We start from the raw sequence: 17,422 nt of genomic DNA on the forward strand, positions 1-17,422 counted from the left end.
GCAGCATCAAGCAGCCCCGCAGCCTTTCATGTCTGCTCGGCTGGTAATGAGAGCTGATGGAAAGAGGTGAGATTCTCCCATCAGTCCTCCCACACTCACAGAGGGAGACCAGCTCGGCGGAGACAAAAACCGCCGGGTGCACATTTCTTCGCCAGCATGCCGTACGTCAGACTGTGCATGTGTACGAACACTGGATTATCGCACTCCAACCCCACAGAGACGTCTCCTAATCAGTCTAAACTTCTCCTGACACTTCACTTACTCTTCAGCTGAAGTTTGTGTGTCTTTATTATCTCTACTTCCTCCGTTCTCACAAACTTCCTTCCCTGTGTGTCCGTTCTTTCCTTTTTAGTTTTTTTTTTTTTTACCTCCGCTCCTCCTTTGCTTCGTTTATCAAAGTTTGATGCTCAGCCATCTGTGAATCCGGCTAATGTTGCACCTCATTCCTCCTGAGTTTTCTTCATCTGACCCACTTTGTCGCTCTCTACAGGTGCTGATTACACACCAGGAACATCTCTGTCCTTAATGGCAGCTGTGGCACCTGTCCGAGCCATTTTCAGTGTTTTTTACAGAAAGATAAGGACAAATGATGGTCTTCTAGTAGGAGAAAGCACCCTGGATGCTGTGAGGTTATCAAATAAACAGTTGAGAGGGAATGAAAAAGAAGAAGACAGGTCAAAAGAGGAGGAGATGCTTCCAGTATGAGGGAATTATTCTCAAACAGCTGCCTTCTGCTGCTGTCTTTTTGACATTTTACAAAACGAGCAGCGAGAGTGAGTGCAAGAGGACTCAATACAGAGAAGTGGAACATGATGAACGGAGGAAGAGATGCTTAGCAGAAGGACGGACATATTAGAGAGACTAACAGAAGCAACAAGTTGAAGAGCAAGATGTAGCGGAGGGAGAAGATGAAGCGGGACGTGGAGACGAATGGCGGAGAGCTCTGGAGAGGCTGTGAGCATCGGAGCTTTGTCTGGCGCTGGCAGGACTGTAGTCTCATGCCCCATGCTCTTTCAACTAGGAAGTAAAAGGCCTTCATTTTAGCTGCTCTCCTACTGAAGTGCTCTCTCATCAAAGGCGACCTCGTGGCAGCTCTCTGATCATGAGGCGCTGTGAGGGGCAGCGTTTAGATCCTCGGCTAACAGCGCCGAGGCCCAGAGGCTGTAGGAACTGGTGACAGACCTGTGTGGGTTTGATGTGGGAACCGCAAACACCGGCAATTTGAAGCGACGGAAACTGCATTTTCACGTATAAGTGACGACTTTCAGCTTGATTTTTCACCTACGCTGTGAAATTCACATGCACTCACCTGTCACCTGAGTACAAGACGGGAACACAATGAAAAGAGTCAGACAACAACAGCAAAACAAACAACAACACTGTTCTCCAGACTCTAATATCTCGCCTGGAGTCTTTTCTAGGGTTTCTATAAAAGACGATCGAATAAAGCCCCGTCTTGCAGCTTGATCTTTTCTCCAACAACTGAATTCTTTCAGCCGCTGAGACATTGATCATTTGAAAGTCACAACTCAGCAGAGGGCTTTTCTTTACTTTTCCACAATGATAAAAGCACATTTTTGTTGCAGAAATTATACAAAAAATGAGCAAATATCAGTTGGAATTGCGAGGCCTTTTGAAGTTTCTCAGATATGTAATAAAAATAAGGGTTTGGCAGCATGGTGTTAGGTTTCAGGCTTTGTAGAGCATCACACAGCTGCAGGAGATGGTAGGTTTGACTTTTAGGTGTTGTGTTTGGTGATCTGAAATAAACTGTGTCTTCTCACAAACTTTACTGTCCTGCACATTTAAAATTCATCTCATTTATGTTTTAAAATGAAACATGTACTGCCTGAAATGTAAGGATGATGTGCTGGGAAATGCTTCCAGTGGAGTCTGAGTTCTACCCTCAGACTCAGTTTTTGTTTTACATCGATAGATAGATAGATAGACTATAGATAGATAGATAGACTATAGATAGATAGATAGATACTTTATTAATCCCAAGGGAAATTCAAGTTGTTTGCTGAGGTTTAAGCACCAAAACTATTTCCTTAAATTGAGTAAAATGTCATGTTTTTGCTTAAAATAGACACTTTCACAGCATTAGCTAATTATTAGAAGCTTGGTTAAGTTTAGGCACCAAAACTACTTCCTTAAATTGAGGAAAATGTCATGTTTTTGGTTCACATGAGACATTTTTACAACATGTGCAAAGCTTCTCCTCAGGATGATGAGTTTGGGCCTGTCTAATATATAAGTGATTGGAGTGACAGTAAAGTAATAAAATATGTTGATTACAAATGTATTTGCTGTGCTTTTTGGTTTGCAGTTAATTTCTTCTTTTATTTTGAAATGGTCCCTCTTCTTGTTTGTTGTCGTTCATTTCACTTCCTCTCTTTGTGATTGTGTGCTCCTCTCACCTGTTACTCATCACCCAATCAGTCGCTGTCTGCATCTTCTGTTGCCTTTTTCTCTTTTTCCCCATCCTGTCTGCATCCTCTGTTGCCTTTTTCTCTTTTCCCCATCCTGTTTGCATCCTCTGTTGCCCTTTTCTCTTTTCCCCATCCTGTTTGCATCCTCTTTTGCCTGGCTGACTTTTCTTGGTGTTCCTCATGCTCAGGTCTGGTTTGTTCCTTTCGTTTTCTGAACATCTTTGTTTCACTTTGTGTGTTGCTTCAGTTTGTTCCCCATGCTGTTACTGATGTCCTGGATGTTTGATTTACTTTCACCTGCTCCCTGTTTTTTTGTGTTGATCTTTGGCCTTCCATTATTGTTGTGGCAGCTTCAGTTATTGCAGCTCTCCTTTTGTTTCTGTAGCTTTTCCTCTTATGTCTGAAATCTTCTTCTGATTTCCCTCGGTCACAGTATGTGTGAGGCTACACAGTGGAGTAGTGGTTAGAACTTTTGCCTTGCAGCTAGAAGATCCCTGGTTTGTGTCCCTGCTTTCCTGGGATCTTTCTGCATGGTAGATAGAGCCTATGTTGAATACCCTTTAACTGCCTCTTGGTTAGAAAATGTGTTGAAATGGCAAAGTGAGTGAAGAACAGTTTTAATATATCTATGATACAGGGGAGAACATGCATGTTCTCCTGTGCATGCGTGGGTTTTCTCCGGGTACTCCGGCTTCCTCCCACAGTCCAAAAACATGCTGAGGTTAACTGGTTACTCTAAATTGTCCGTAGGTGTGAATGTGAGTGTGATTGTGTGTCTGTATATGTAGCCCTGTGACAGACTGGTGACCTGTCCAGGGTGTCAGCTGGGATAGGCTCCATTTGTCACAAATCAACTTATTCCAGGAGAAAATGTGTTCCCCTCAGAGCGTAGTTAAGGTGTATAGGAATGTAATTTTTGTGAGAAAATGCTGTATAATATAATTAATCTGAAACCTGATAATTCCTTTTGCAAGGAATTTTCATCGTTTTGGTCAGATCTTGTAGAGTTTCAAAGACAGGAAGCATTTATTCCTTTAATCCCTCACTTGCAGGTATCTAAATAAATGTTTTCTTGGTAATTTCAAATCTTAAACATGGACAGTATTTTAAAACTTCATCCCCTGATCAAGTGAACAATGAAAGAACACCAAATCCTTGAAGCTCAAACTCAGAACTTGAATCTGCTGACTGCAGTGTACGACATGCTTCAGTGTCAAAACATTTTTGATGTTTATTATAAACCTTAGAATGAAACTATTGCTGCAGAGAATGCACATTTAACCATCACTTACAGAGGAAGTATTTGTGACTGTAAACTGTGTTGTTGCTCCATGTGTTCTGCAGTTGTGAAGTTTCTCTAATTCCACACCAGGTTTTGACAATTCCAGTTTATTATAATATAATTTTTCTCTCTCCAACAAATGCCCTGAACTCAGAGTTTTTGGCTCGTGTTGCTGTTTTAGGTTTGTGATGTGTGACTCTAACATGCTTTTGTTCTGTTCTCTTTCTGAAACTGCCTGTTCCTGTTTCCGGCGTATCCGTGGACGCTGTTGGCTCCGACAGTCTCATGTGAGTGAATCTATCCAGAAAGTCCCTGGGTCAGATCAGTTCTGTGTGAGAGAATAGAATTATCAGCCAGCTAACTTTGCAGAAAAAAAAAACTGTTTGAGAGTTCAGAAAATGTTCCTACCACATCCCCAACAACAAAAAAGACAATCTACATAGCATTTGCATTTAATTATTAAGGGTTTTTATATTTATTTAACTGTTCCACTTTCTTTATCTAAAAGACGTCCTGCATCATGCATGAGCTGGTGGTCACAGCAGGCCTACAGTGCTCAAGGAGATGATGCTGACTTTATTCTTCTTTTTTAGTTCTTTTTACATGAGATGAATTTAACAACTGATGAAATCAAAGTCTTGTTCGGTGCAAAATTTTAATTGGTAGTTATCAGGGATTTGCATCAGCATTCAGGGAACAGTGAGCTCCTTTTACACACACAAAAAAAGGATCAACAAGTTTTAAGAAAAAGAGGAAATAATAGAAGCAGTAATTCATCTAAATGAGGTGGGGCAAGATTTAGATGAGTTACAGTTCTTCTATGTTAGTTACAGTTGCTCAAAAAATGAGTTAAAGTTGCTCTACATTAGTTGAAGTTGCTTTATATGAGTTAAAGTTGCTCTATATTAGTGATGTTACGAGATGTGCCGAGGCTTCCAAGCGTGTGTCAAGTAATGGAGGGGGCGTTTCCACAAAGCGCATATCGAGGCTTGCTTCATTTAGGGGAGGAGCCAAAAATGATGATGTCCGAAGCCTCATTGCCTGGCTGAACACGTGACTGCTTCGGAAAGTGGCTCAGATTTTGCCATGAGGTCTGACAGCAGAATAAACCCCTCAGGCTCCGTTCAAAATGTGGGTTTTGATAGAGAGTTGTGGTCAGTCGAGAGTTTGGATAGTTTGGATAGAGTTTTGATAGTCTGGATGCTAGAGTTTTCATAGTGTTTATATTGTTTGGATAGAGTTTAGAGAGCGAGAGAGAGAGAGAGCTTTTTAGATTCAGGAGAGTGAGGAGAGAAAGATAGGTGATAGGAAGGAGCCAACCAGGAAGTGGAAAATTTCCCCTGTGTGGGAACTTTTTGATTATTTAACTCCTAATAAGGTAAACTAAATCTAACACTATTACAGACACATTAGGTTTGCTTATCAAGAACTGTATTTTTCACAGTTTCTTATTTTATTCAAAGGTGAGGTGTTTATTGTGTGTCAAAAAAAGGAATTGTTTAAAACCAGAAGCTGTTGAAAACCTGTTACTGAATAAAATCTCCCCTTTCCTGTACATCCTTGTCTAAGTTACACAAGCATCTTCAGTACAATCTTCCTAGTTCCACAAACACTTCCCCTGTCCTCTGCCTGCATAAGGCCATGCCATTTTCCTAAGGAGACAGACATTATTACACAACCTACTACATTATGTGATAACACCATTTTGGGGAAAATCTACACACACACAATACATGAAAATACATTTTATTATAGACATATGTGATCATTTATCTATAGAAATTATTTGATCATACATTTTTTTTGTTTTTCATAGTCATTCCCAACAGCTATAATGAACAATGATTCAATACGTCATGTGGTTCAGACACAGCTGCCTGTGATTATACACTTGACCAGTAGGGGGTTTCATGTGCTCATGAAGCTTCAAGAAACGAACCCTTTCTTGAACCAACTGGCTCAAGTGGTTCAATGCCTCATGAGGCTTCATCTCGCATCACTACTCTATATTAAAGTTGCTCTACATTAGTTAAAGTTGCTTTATAGGAGTTAAATTTGCTCTATATTTAAAGTCTGAAGTGGGGCGAGCTTCTCATTCTTCTGGTTTCTGGTGTCTGCGTCTCTGCAGGTGATTTCAGCAGAGAAGTTGGGGAACCATATCTTCCGGCTGACGGGCCCCGGAGCAGACCGGGATCCCATAGGCCTCTTCACCATCGACATCGACACGGGAGACGTGTCGGTCAGCCGCTCACTGGACCGAGAGGCCATCGACTCCTACCAGGTCAGTGTGTGTGCTCGTCAGATCAGCTGATCACTGTGTTGGTGTGTTCCACCTCCTTCCTGTCCCTCTGGGAATGCTTTGTCTCTCTGGTTCCTCGACACTTTTACCTGTGATCATAGAATTCCTGTTTTGTTTGTTCACACTTGTTTCCTCCTCGACTCGCTCCATTTAGAGACGATTTGACTGTAATTGACGCTATATAAATAAAATTGAATTGAACTGAATTGAATTTATTTATGAGAATTTGTGGTTAAAACCAAAGTTGCTTTGATTCATCTCCTTTAAATTTAGAGCGTGTTCATTGTACTGGAATACAGAGAGGGGAATGGTTCTATGCTAATTTTGGCGGTGGTATTTGGGGGAAAGGATGGATTTGTGTTTTGCTGAGGCTGGTTGGTCGTCCTCTGTGTTCAGAGCATTCCAGGCTGTTTGAGGTGCCCGTTCCTTTGGTGCCCTTGGGGTTGTCTGGCTAACTAAAGCAGTTCCGCCGCTTGAAAAGAGAAGGGAGAGAGAGGGCAGAAAAAGTCCACTCTTTAAGTCGGCCCATTGATCTTATTTTGCTTTTCTGAAATCAGACGTGAGTTCGGCTGTTTGGCTGATGATAAGCTGACTGGATTTACTTAAAACTCACAAATAATTTGCTCTGTAAATACCAGCAGATGTGGAGGAGAGCAAGCAGCAGAGAGACAACATGCAGACATATTCGTCGGGTTTCTTTTTGTCCTCCATTGCTCAGTTACATGTGAGGTGTCGCCATGAGATTCAGCGGCTACGGTCCGATGGCGGTTGCTTCCAGGAACCTTTGACACCTGCTAACAGAACCTCCCCTGAATCATAATGAGGAAAAATGTAGATTTACACAACCGTTCAAAAGTCTGGGGGTCACTCAGATAATTTCATGTTTTGCATGAAAACTCCCACTTTTATCCATGTGCTAACATAACTGCACAAGGGTTTTCTAATCATCAATGAGCCTTTCAGCACCATTAGCTAACACAATGTAGCATTAGAACACAGGAGTGATGGTTGCTGGAAATGTTCCTCTGTACCCCTATGGAGATATTCCATTAAAAATCAGTCGTTTACAGCTAGAACAGTCATTTAGCACATTAACTATGTCTCCACTGGATTTACCATTCATTTACTGTATCTTCATTGGAAAAAACTGCTCTTATTTCAACAATATGGACATTTCTAAGTGACCGCAAACATCTGAACGGTAGTGTACATAACAAAACATCAGCTGCAGCCCATGAATGATGTTTCCCTGAATATGATATTAAAGAACAATCTGTTAACACAAGCAGCATTTCTTAAGATCAAATAAGGCAAGATAAAACTTTCTAATTTATTGCTTGAAACCTGGAAAGAAATTCTTTGCCCTCTTGTTCAATTCTAACCTCAAATCAGATTTAGGTTCAGTATATTCATGCTGAGAATTGTCAGGAAGAGTTCTAATGGGAGAAGCTAAAAGAACAGATCAAGACAGTCTCAGTGAAATCAAGTGTTTGTGTGTAGAAACTGTGCCATGCTGAGGCTTCATGTTGGCCTCCTGTTAAGCACAGAGATGATATTAAATGATCCCTTGTTCAACCTTTGAGAGAAATAACTTTATTTATATTCTTAACAGACTCCTTATTGCATCCAGTGTTTTTAGCTGTGCTGTAAATTTTATGCCCCTTTCGAGTGCTTACTCTGTAATATTTGGAGACTTCAGGCAGACACATTTTCCAGCTCTGTCAGCGTTGTTAATTTGCAAAATAAAGATTGCAGATAGCTGCACAAGCACACAAACCTTCAAAGAAACTCTGCTTAATAGTTGTTTTATTTTTTTGCTTACATTCTTGAAGTATTTTGGCAGCTTAGTGATTTAAAGTTTTGGGGTCCTCGTTGGCTATAACTGAAGTTGGAACTTAAAGCTCTGGGGAAGAAGATAGACACAGAAAAGAGGACAGAAGAAGAGAGAAGAGCAGAGGATAAGGGTCTGGGGATCTTCTCCATGAAGACTTTGCTGTGGAAAAGAGAGAAATTTAATGACAATGAGCTGAGCTGGATCAAAACAGATGGAAAAACCATAAAGAACAGACAGAAGTATGAAAAATAGGAGGACAAAAGCATGAAGACAGATAAGATAGACTTAGTTTTCCTCACAATATAGTTTAGTAATGGAATTGGTTTGTTGCTTTTTGATACAGACACTAACATCATCAAGACACATTATTTACCAGCCACACCCCAAAATATGTCTGATCTGCCAATGCATGGACTCCACAGACCTCTGAAGGTGTCCTGTAGTTTAAGTTAGTCGAAGATCTTTAAAGTGTGATAAGTTTTAAGCTGGATGGACTTAGGGTTAGTACATCCTACAAAGGCCCCATCAGATTAAGATCTGGAGAATTTGGAGGTCAGGTCATTGCTATGAACTCTTTGTCGTGTTCCTCAGACTATTTCTGAGCAAGTTTTGCATTGTGGTAGGATCCATTATTGTACTGGAAGAAGCCGCTGACATGAACGGGTGTACTTGGTCTGCAACTTAAACTAAGTAGGTGGTACAACGTTACAGCTTCATGAATACTAGGACCAGAGTGTGTGTGCAGACTCAGTCATCCAGATCATGGTCATGGATTCAGAAAGCAGACTCTCATTTAGGTTCTTCAATGCGTTTAACCTCTTGTCCAAGATACTTCTTCAGATCAGTTCAGGACTGAAGAAGCCTCTTGGATAAGACGTGAAACATCTTCACAAACCTACAAAAAAAAAGTCCAGTTTGTTTCTACTAAAGCTAGAACCAAGCTAGGGCCAAAGGTTTGCAAAGACCATCTTGCTTCCTCTGCTGAATTGTACTTAACCCCTTAAGCTTCAGTGTACCGCCGGCGGTACACCTACTAATTTGCATAGGAATTTCAAAAATGTCCAAAGGCTGCAAACCCGATTATACAAACACTATACGCCGATGGAAAGCTTAGATTGTCATGAATCCGCCGGTATAAACCACTTTCAGATGTGATTACCACAGCGGATGAGAAAAACACATTTGTCCGACAAACAACGAATATCCATCCATCCGTTCTCTATACACAGCTTCAACGCACACAGCGTGACTCACATTTCCGGGTTCATTATTACACACAGATGAAAAGATTCCACAAAAAACGGCCATAAACCAACCTTTTACATTCAGACGACACAAGCCAGTAAACTATTTTGTCCAAAACATGTCCTAAAGTCGGTATAAAATCCACGAATCGGTCGTTTTCAAGGAAATGCACCTCGTGATGCGTATCCAATATTCCCTGTATTTTTCGTCATTTTTTTATTTAAAAATAGAATATTAGCGATTTTTTTTTTTTTTTTTTTGTACTGAAAACGGCTGGAAATGACTGCAGCTTAAAGGGTTAACTTCAGGGTTAATTTTTGTGCCATTTCTTCCCCCTATAAATGATGAGACCCTTCAGACCAGGCTAGCTTTTTCCGTTGCTTCATGGTGATGGCACTTTTGGTGGTGGACGGGGTCAGCATGGACACACTAGATGAATCCTGTACTGTGACATGTTTGTATCAGCATTAAGGTCTTCAGTAATTAAGGTTAAGCTTCATAACTCCCTGATGGGACTGATCCACACTGGTCACCCTTCACTCCCCATGAGGAGCATCGAGCTTTAGCCACCCATGACCTTGTCGCTGATTTACTGCTTATCCTTCCCTGGACTACATGCTCTGAAAACCCCTTGAAACCTCCCATTGTGTTGACGGTCTGACCCAGCCATCCTGCAGTCACTATTTGGTCTCTGTCATCGTCGCTCAGATCTTCAAGCTGCTCATTTTTCCTGCTTCTAAAACAATAACTTCAAGAACAGAATGTTCACTTCCTGCCTAATATCCCACCTCTGGACAGGTACCACTGTAATAAGATAATCAGTGTTATTCACTTTGCCTGTCAGTGGGTTTGGTGTTGTCACTGTTAGGATGTGTACAGCTGTATGAGGTTTATCTATTTCAGCTTCTACCTTCAGATCTTATTACTGCATACATTATCTATGTGAAAGTAGCTGGTTCCATGCTGATTTCCTTCACTTGCTAGTTTCTGAACCAACATTTACTTTCATCCCAGTGATTTTTCTCTCTCCCTTGAGGCATCTTTATTGCCACTGATGGCTGTTACTTATGTTTCTATTTTTCAGGAATGAAATGTCCCCATTGATTTGAGTGTGTGGTTTAAAAATGCCGATCTAGCACTTACATTTGCTGCTGGTTTCAATATGTGACACTAGAAAACTGATCTGTCAGTGTGATGGCTCTGGTTTCAATAGACCCAGAACAGAAAATATTAAGCATGCCTGCCAGAACGGGAGTGAACTGTGAGTCCCAGCAAAGAGTTTAACAGATTCACCTCATCTCAGCATCAACAAACAATTCTTCATAGATAGATAGATACTTAATTAGTCCTGAGGGAAATTCACAATAAGTCACCTGACTGTTGACCCTGCATGGAGATCTGCTTTTCAGAAACCACTATTTGGTGATTTATTTTATTTTATTTTTTGCATTCTGATCATAAAAGCTCAGATTTAATTGAAGGCTTCAGTAAATGGCCAAATATTTCCACCAGCGTGAATAAACCCCACCAGTCTAATATGCCATTATTTCAAGGGGCCTGGAGTGAAATAGCTTCCAATACCAGTTATGCCATCCGTTGTATGTGGGCCGTCTCTAATGCTGATTGTTATTTCCAACCTGATGGTTACAATCCCTGAAGGCAGGCTGGTCTGTCTCTGTGCACATACTCTACTTATTCCCACTCCTCGACCTTTTCCGGCCGGCAGGATATCTCGCTCTCCCCTCTCTTATCACTAGCAGGTAGTAAGTCCAAGTCAAAACTCCAGAACAAAGGTCTCCTATCAAATTCAGCTCAGTCTTTTTATCACTGTGTGCAGAATGGAGACTGTATGAGTTTTATAGCGCCTTCACAAGCTGTCCGAGTCGCATCCGTTAGGAGCGTCCCTTCCTCCCATCCTAGTTAATGGCTTGTGTGGGGACGAAGCATGAAATATTCAGAGCTAGATTAAAATCGCCATTACTCTAACAGCAATTTATAGGCAAAATGGTAATAACAAACGTAAAGCCTTTTATATATGTTCAATTTATCTGTTATATCTGTGATATTCAGGACGTTTATATGAACGCTGCCTCATCTGGGGTCATAAAACGCTGCCGTTTCCTTCAACTCCAGCAAGAATTTCAGTCTGTTTTGGCTCATTTCTGTGGTTTTCTGCCCTATACTTGTTGGGTCAATCTATAGCTTAGGGACCTTTGAAGTCCATGGGATAATCTGCACACATGTTCAGTAAAAGTACAAAACTTGAAGTTTTTTATGTTCATTATGATCATGTCTTTACAAATTCCATAATTATTTATGATGGAAACAATCACTTATTAATACAAAATGACTGGATGTCACTAAAATGTTAGCTATGTTACAAAAAGTCCCGCAATTATAAATTGACCCGTCCAGAATGAGTAGAAAATGATTCATAATGATGGAAAATTAGTCCGAAATGACTCCGAGTATCCCAAAGATACAAAAAAGACCCAGAATGATGAGAAACAATCCAAGCTGACATAATTACAAGAAAATTGTCCAAAATTACTCAAAACCTGTCTGGTTCAGTCTATAACTGAGAGGCTTTGAAGTCCATGGGATATATCTGCATACATTTTTATTAAAAGTAAAAAACTAATGTTTTTATGTTCATTATGATCACGTGTTGATAATTCCATAATTATTTATTATGGAAACAATCACTTATTAAAAGTGACTGGATATCACTAAAATATCAACTAAATAACGTCTGAATTTAACACCAACCACCTTCTAATGATCTAAACAATAATCAACATTATTTAGTTGACATAATCATGACAGATATTTCTTTTTTGGAAATATATCACATTTTATAACACTACTGTATAACACTACTGTGTAGTTGTTATTATGTGCAATATTTATTATCTTGTTCTTGCACTTTCGTGACTTTTGCACTCCTGTTTTTTGTTTTTGTTTCTAAGAGCCCTGTAATGTTAAATTTCTCCTTTGTGAGATTAATAAAGTCTATCTTAAATCTTAAATCTTATATGGAAAATAACAAATTAAATCCCTTTCCACTAAGTTCCCCATTCCAAAATCACCTCTCCAGGAAGTGTGTTAATTCCAGATCACATGACCTGCTCCTCATGATGTCATTTCCTCCTGAGGAAAAGTCTGGAAGACTCCAAGGCTTTCTGACTTATTTAATATAAAGTATTCAACACAATATCCTTAGAAATAACCTCACATTTTACTCAGCTGTATGTACAATATTTAGAAGAATCTTTCTCTAAAATGCCGAGTGGTGTTTTTGGTTAGAATTAAATAAATGTTGATTTTTAGGCCTAAAAATATCAAATATGATACGAAAGGTCCTATAATTATGTATTGACCCAGTTACTTTGGTTGTTTTTCTAGTTTCATCCTTGTTTTCAGCTCTAACTATAAATTTCACTGTCTGGATCTACAGTAGAAGAAAACTGCAGTCTGAGGTCTCAGTTTCTCGTATTTAATAATTGCCCTGATAAGTCACACTGGGGCACAAACAAAAATAACCAGTCCATGATGTTTCTGGTTTTACATTCAATGGAAAGTGTCAGTTATGGTGAATCCATTACTCATTAGGAACTTCTTAAGGACACACAGTGGATGTTGAGACGGATGTAGATCACCTCTTTCTCTCCAGTTCATCACATCCAGTGTTATATGTCAGTCTCATGTCAGTGCTACTCAATACAGCCCCTCTGGTTCCAGGCAGACTGCCTGATGCTCTTCAGGTGTGGACTCGTGTAACTACCATTGTCAGTATACAACAATAGAATCAATGTTCTGCTGTTAAACATCCACGGCGGTATTGAGCAGGGTTTCTACTTCCTTCCGCTGCCTTCTCTCCTTCTCCTGCCCATTTTACAGCGTGATGATGATTGATTACCGCTGACAAAAAAAAAAAAAAAAAAGCTCTGCCCACCCTGCAAGGTCATTGTATTTCAAAATACCACTGCCACCAGCTCTGCTGAAATTAAATCAATAAAGTTGACTTTCCTGGTATCTAAATGCAGCGGTCAGAGTTTTTGGAGGCTCAGCTGGAAATTTATGGATGCAGACACTGTTGTGAGCAGAAAAGCACAAAGTAAGCAGAAGTTGGAGAATTCATTTAAAGGAAAGCACGGCCTAAGTTTGGCGTAACAACAGCAAAAAACGGGGGTCAGCTCAAAATGTATGGAAACTGGGAATTCTAAGTAGGCTATTAGAGAAAGCACAGAACGAAGCAAGGCAAACAAACAAACCCCTGACAAAGTAAAACATTTGCTGTGTAGAACAAACAGACGCAGCGATCAGCCGGGCCACATGTTCACAAGGATTTAATGTCAAACATTATTTTCTTATTAAGCTCAATTAGGGTGAAAATGAATGTTAATGAGATGGAAAACGGAGAGGAAGGAAGGGAGAGGAGGAGGACGGGGCTTATCGCTGCATTATGACGAGCCTGGGTCGGGTGGAGAGTGGTGGGGAAGATCTGTAATTGGCTTAGAACAGAGGAAGGAGAGAACGTGAAGCGATAAATAACAGACTTGTTTACACAGGTAGCAGGATGACCGTCAGTAATGCAGGTCAGCCCAACGATAGGTGTGGTGAGTCCTCTGTACGTGCCTGCCGGGAAGAGGCTGAAATTTGAAGTTGACAAAAAGCAAGGAGCGCCGTAGACTTCATTTTTAGGTTGAAACCTTTGAGTTTTCCACATCAGGAATCCAGAGTGAGACCATGGATTGTGTGGAGATAGAAGTCATGTCCTCCTAAACACTGAGGGAATATCAAACCCCAGTATAAAGCCTCCTAAACGTCCTCCTTTATCAAATGCTGACGGCTGATGTATCTGTAACTCCTGATTTATTTTCACTTTATATCCATTTAAGTTAAACCTCCAGTTCTACACTTGGTAAACACGGTGCCAAAGCTCTGGGTTCATCCTGCAGGTTCTGGATTTATTCTGAATATTTAGTGTAGAGAATATTTGTGATCCTCAAACGAACATCAGAGTGGGACTGAACATGGAGCATCTGAGGGAGGAGAGAATACATTCTTACACACATAAAGCAGTAACGTTTCTTTCTGAAAGTGATCAGAGACGTTTAATGTTTTTCTGCTTTTTCTTTGCATTTCTGCCCAAGAATTGTTCCTGAATGATACTCCAGAGTTCAGAAGTTTCAGTTTCCTCGTCTTTTAGTCGGCAGAATTGTGCACGCTCAGAAGTCAGAAACACTACAAATCATCTAATCATGCTTGTTTTAAATTTGAATCATATCTCTTCTTTTAACACACACGTGGATCAACCCCGACTCACCAAACTGCATTTGAAAGAAGCTTTATTTAATTTTGAAAAACTTCCAGGTAGACAGAGCCATGACATCTGCATTAGGACATGGAGAGGAGGATGGAGTCATATGTTGGCTTTCATCCATGAGACCGGGGTTTGCATCCTGTGTGAGGCCATTTGTTTCATTTTCACTCAATGCTCTCTTCTGGTTTTCACCCACTTTTTAGGCACCAAAACTAAGCAGTTAGTTTGAGGGGAGAATGATACTTTAGTTAACAATTACAGTTAAATTTAGCTGTCAAAAGTCTTGTTTAGGCTTTGCAAAATGTCCTAGTTTGGGTGAAAATATGAACTTTTCATTACATGTTGATAGTTTTATCCATGACAGCAACCATTCCCCACCATCTACTGCATAAAATATTGACATTTCTGTCAGAACACAATCATTAAAATGAGTCTGGCGGATCAGAAATTTGCTGGGTTAATGTCTGAATTTTACAGTAATGCTTTAAAGGTGTTACTTAATGTAATGCAGGATTTTACTGAAATAATAATAGATCTGCAGGATCCCTGAATGTTTGACTGAGAGTGATGTGAGCGTATGTGTGTGATATAACAGCAGCAGCTTCATTTATCCAGCCATCAGAAACACTTATTCCAGGTTTATATGAAGGAATTATTTGTATTAAAGCCTCTCTGGATAAATCCTGAGCTCTGTCAGCTGCTGGGACATTTTATCAAATTTCATTTCAGTTTTTTAATTGTGTTGTGTGACTGGAACTGAACTTTAAAGCAGCTCAAATAAACCCGAGTCTCCCTCAGTGTTTGACTGAAGACTCCCTGTTTGTACAGAATGCTCTCAGCTACCTGAAGTCATTTATGCAGATGGAATCTGTCTAACCTGAACCTAAAACCTTGATTTCTGCTGATTGGTAAGTCATCAGTACCTGAGGTATTCTAGTGTTCTGTTGAGTTTTTGGAGCCCAGTGGTGCAGCCTGTTCCTTGCAGTAGAAAGTAGCATCCTGCCTTCTGATGTCCTTTGACAGCAGATCTGAAAGGCGCCATCCTCTCCTCCCATATTCTGCCTGTCAAGCCACAGTCCTGCACTGACAAAGGAAGGGCTCGCTGAGGAACTCTATGGATCCGTCTCAACTCCAGAAAGCTGGGAATTGACAGCTGTTTTGAAATTTAGATTTTAAATATCTCAACCTTCAAAAATGGTACAAAGCTGAGCCCTCAAAACAGTTTTGTTTGGTTGTCAAACTGTATAAATAAAGCGAAACATTTTTCCCCTTCTTTACCTATTTTTGTAGATTAGACATCAAATGGTGGCATTCTGACAGATCACTGCTATGAAAACGACTCCGGCTTCTGACTCTCTCTTTAGAGTACTTCCCTTTTAAGTTTCTGCCAGTTTTTTTTTTCTTTTTAAACTTTGTAGAGAGAAGTGCAAGTATAAAATGCTTACACTGCTGAGAGCTGGATTATAGATTCTGTAGATGTTATATTGCATATCAACCAAATGAGATCATCACTGCAACAGCAAGGGGTCTTTTTATACACATTTCAGACTGGTTCTGTTGAATTTACTCACAAAGCAGTCAAAAGCTAATAATTCAGCAGCAAACTGATGCCGGCAAACATCCACAGAGTGACACTGTCATCATTAAACAGACAGACCTCATTCTATTCACACACTAGTGAATAATATTTGCATTAATAATGTTTGTGCAGAGAAATGACCATAAAACCGTCATTTATGTGCACGGAAAGCTGAATGTTTCCCACTAACAAGCTGCTGAATGCACAGTCTAAAGGGGAAGAAGAGATTTCTTGACAGCTTGTTGGTTTTCTCCTCAGTCCCCAAAGTTGTTGAATGTTTGCTCACTGCTTGTAATTCCCTGTGCAGCTCCAGTTCACCATACATTCACTCTACAACAGACAAAATCAGATGATATATACTAATCCCCTCTTTAGACACAAAACACACACAGTGCAAAAGTGCTAGTTAAAGCATTTCAGGGCAGGTTCTTCATGGATTTGTATTAAAATTCCTAACAGTGTAAGCAATAAATTGCTTTAGGCATTCATTTTTGCAGACGTACGGAACACATAATTCCTGCAATTTGCTAATTTGGTGACTTTGCAGGATTTGATCCTCGCAGCACGAGGTGCCGCTCTCACGGATGTCTGCGCGGTTCTGTTGTTTAATCAAATTTTACAGTTGCTGCTCCCCTTTTTATCTGTCCTTTTGGCTTCTACCTGCTGCAGAGGTCGGATATCTGAATATTCTGTCGTGTTGCTGAGGTGGAAGAAGGTGAAAGCCCAAACATCTGACCCTGGAACTGTTTGTTCACGCCTACTCTACTCCCACATATGAATGTAGATCTTTGTACAAATAGCTTTCTCTGTTTCTGTATGTTCTTGCTCATCTTTATGTATGGTCCTCATAAATCCTCACAGCCTTTCAGATATATATATATATATATATATCGTGTAGCCCTGGAGAACCAGCTGAACCTCAAACAGTGTTTAGTTACTATCAAGTCTTCACAGAATGAGAATGAACTCAATTGAAAAGTAAAATGTTCTGACCTCAAACCTTTGAAGAAAAAAAACACATAAAAATCTGTTACAATCTGTTTGTTTTTTATGCAACAGTAATAGTGCTTTTGAGGAACAGTTAATGGAAAGCAGCTACATGAGGCTTATCTCCTCCTCCTCTGCCAGCCACTGGAATTTCATTGATTTTCATCTAAAGAGTGACTTGCTTGAATAAATACGTCATATTTTCACACATTCAACATGTTGGTTTAACAGGTTAATTGACTTTCATATAGAAGAACAGTCTTCTGCTGCTGGCCCTGTAGGAACATCTGCTGTAAGTCAGACACAGAGAAGCAGTCCTTTCTGTTCGGAACGAGGCTTTGAGCAGCAATTCTGTCATTTGTTACCTGAATATGTAAAGTCCAACATTCAGAGATTAGAACTGAAAGAGCAAAAGACATGCAGCAGAGAAAATTAACT

At 40.1% G+C, this 17,422-nt stretch overlaps 1 protein-coding gene across 1 annotated transcript in view; it reads left to right on the top strand.

Annotated features, from left to right (window-relative positions):
* The window catches only part of cdh13 (cadherin 13, H-cadherin (heart)), a 289,988-nt gene that overhangs the window by 71,124 nt on the left and 201,442 nt on the right, over nt 1-17,422 (top strand). Inside the window, 2 exon segments of the mRNA XM_051952057.1 lie at nt 3,996-4,001; nt 5,843-5,995. Coding sequence (XP_051808017.1) covers nt 3,996-4,001; nt 5,843-5,995 — 159 coding nt within the window.

The sequence above is a fragment of the Acanthochromis polyacanthus genome, chromosome 8 (assembly GCF_021347895.1).
Source record: "Acanthochromis polyacanthus isolate Apoly-LR-REF ecotype Palm Island chromosome 8, KAUST_Apoly_ChrSc, whole genome shotgun sequence".
Taxonomy (NCBI): domain Eukaryota; kingdom Metazoa; phylum Chordata; class Actinopteri; family Pomacentridae; genus Acanthochromis; species Acanthochromis polyacanthus.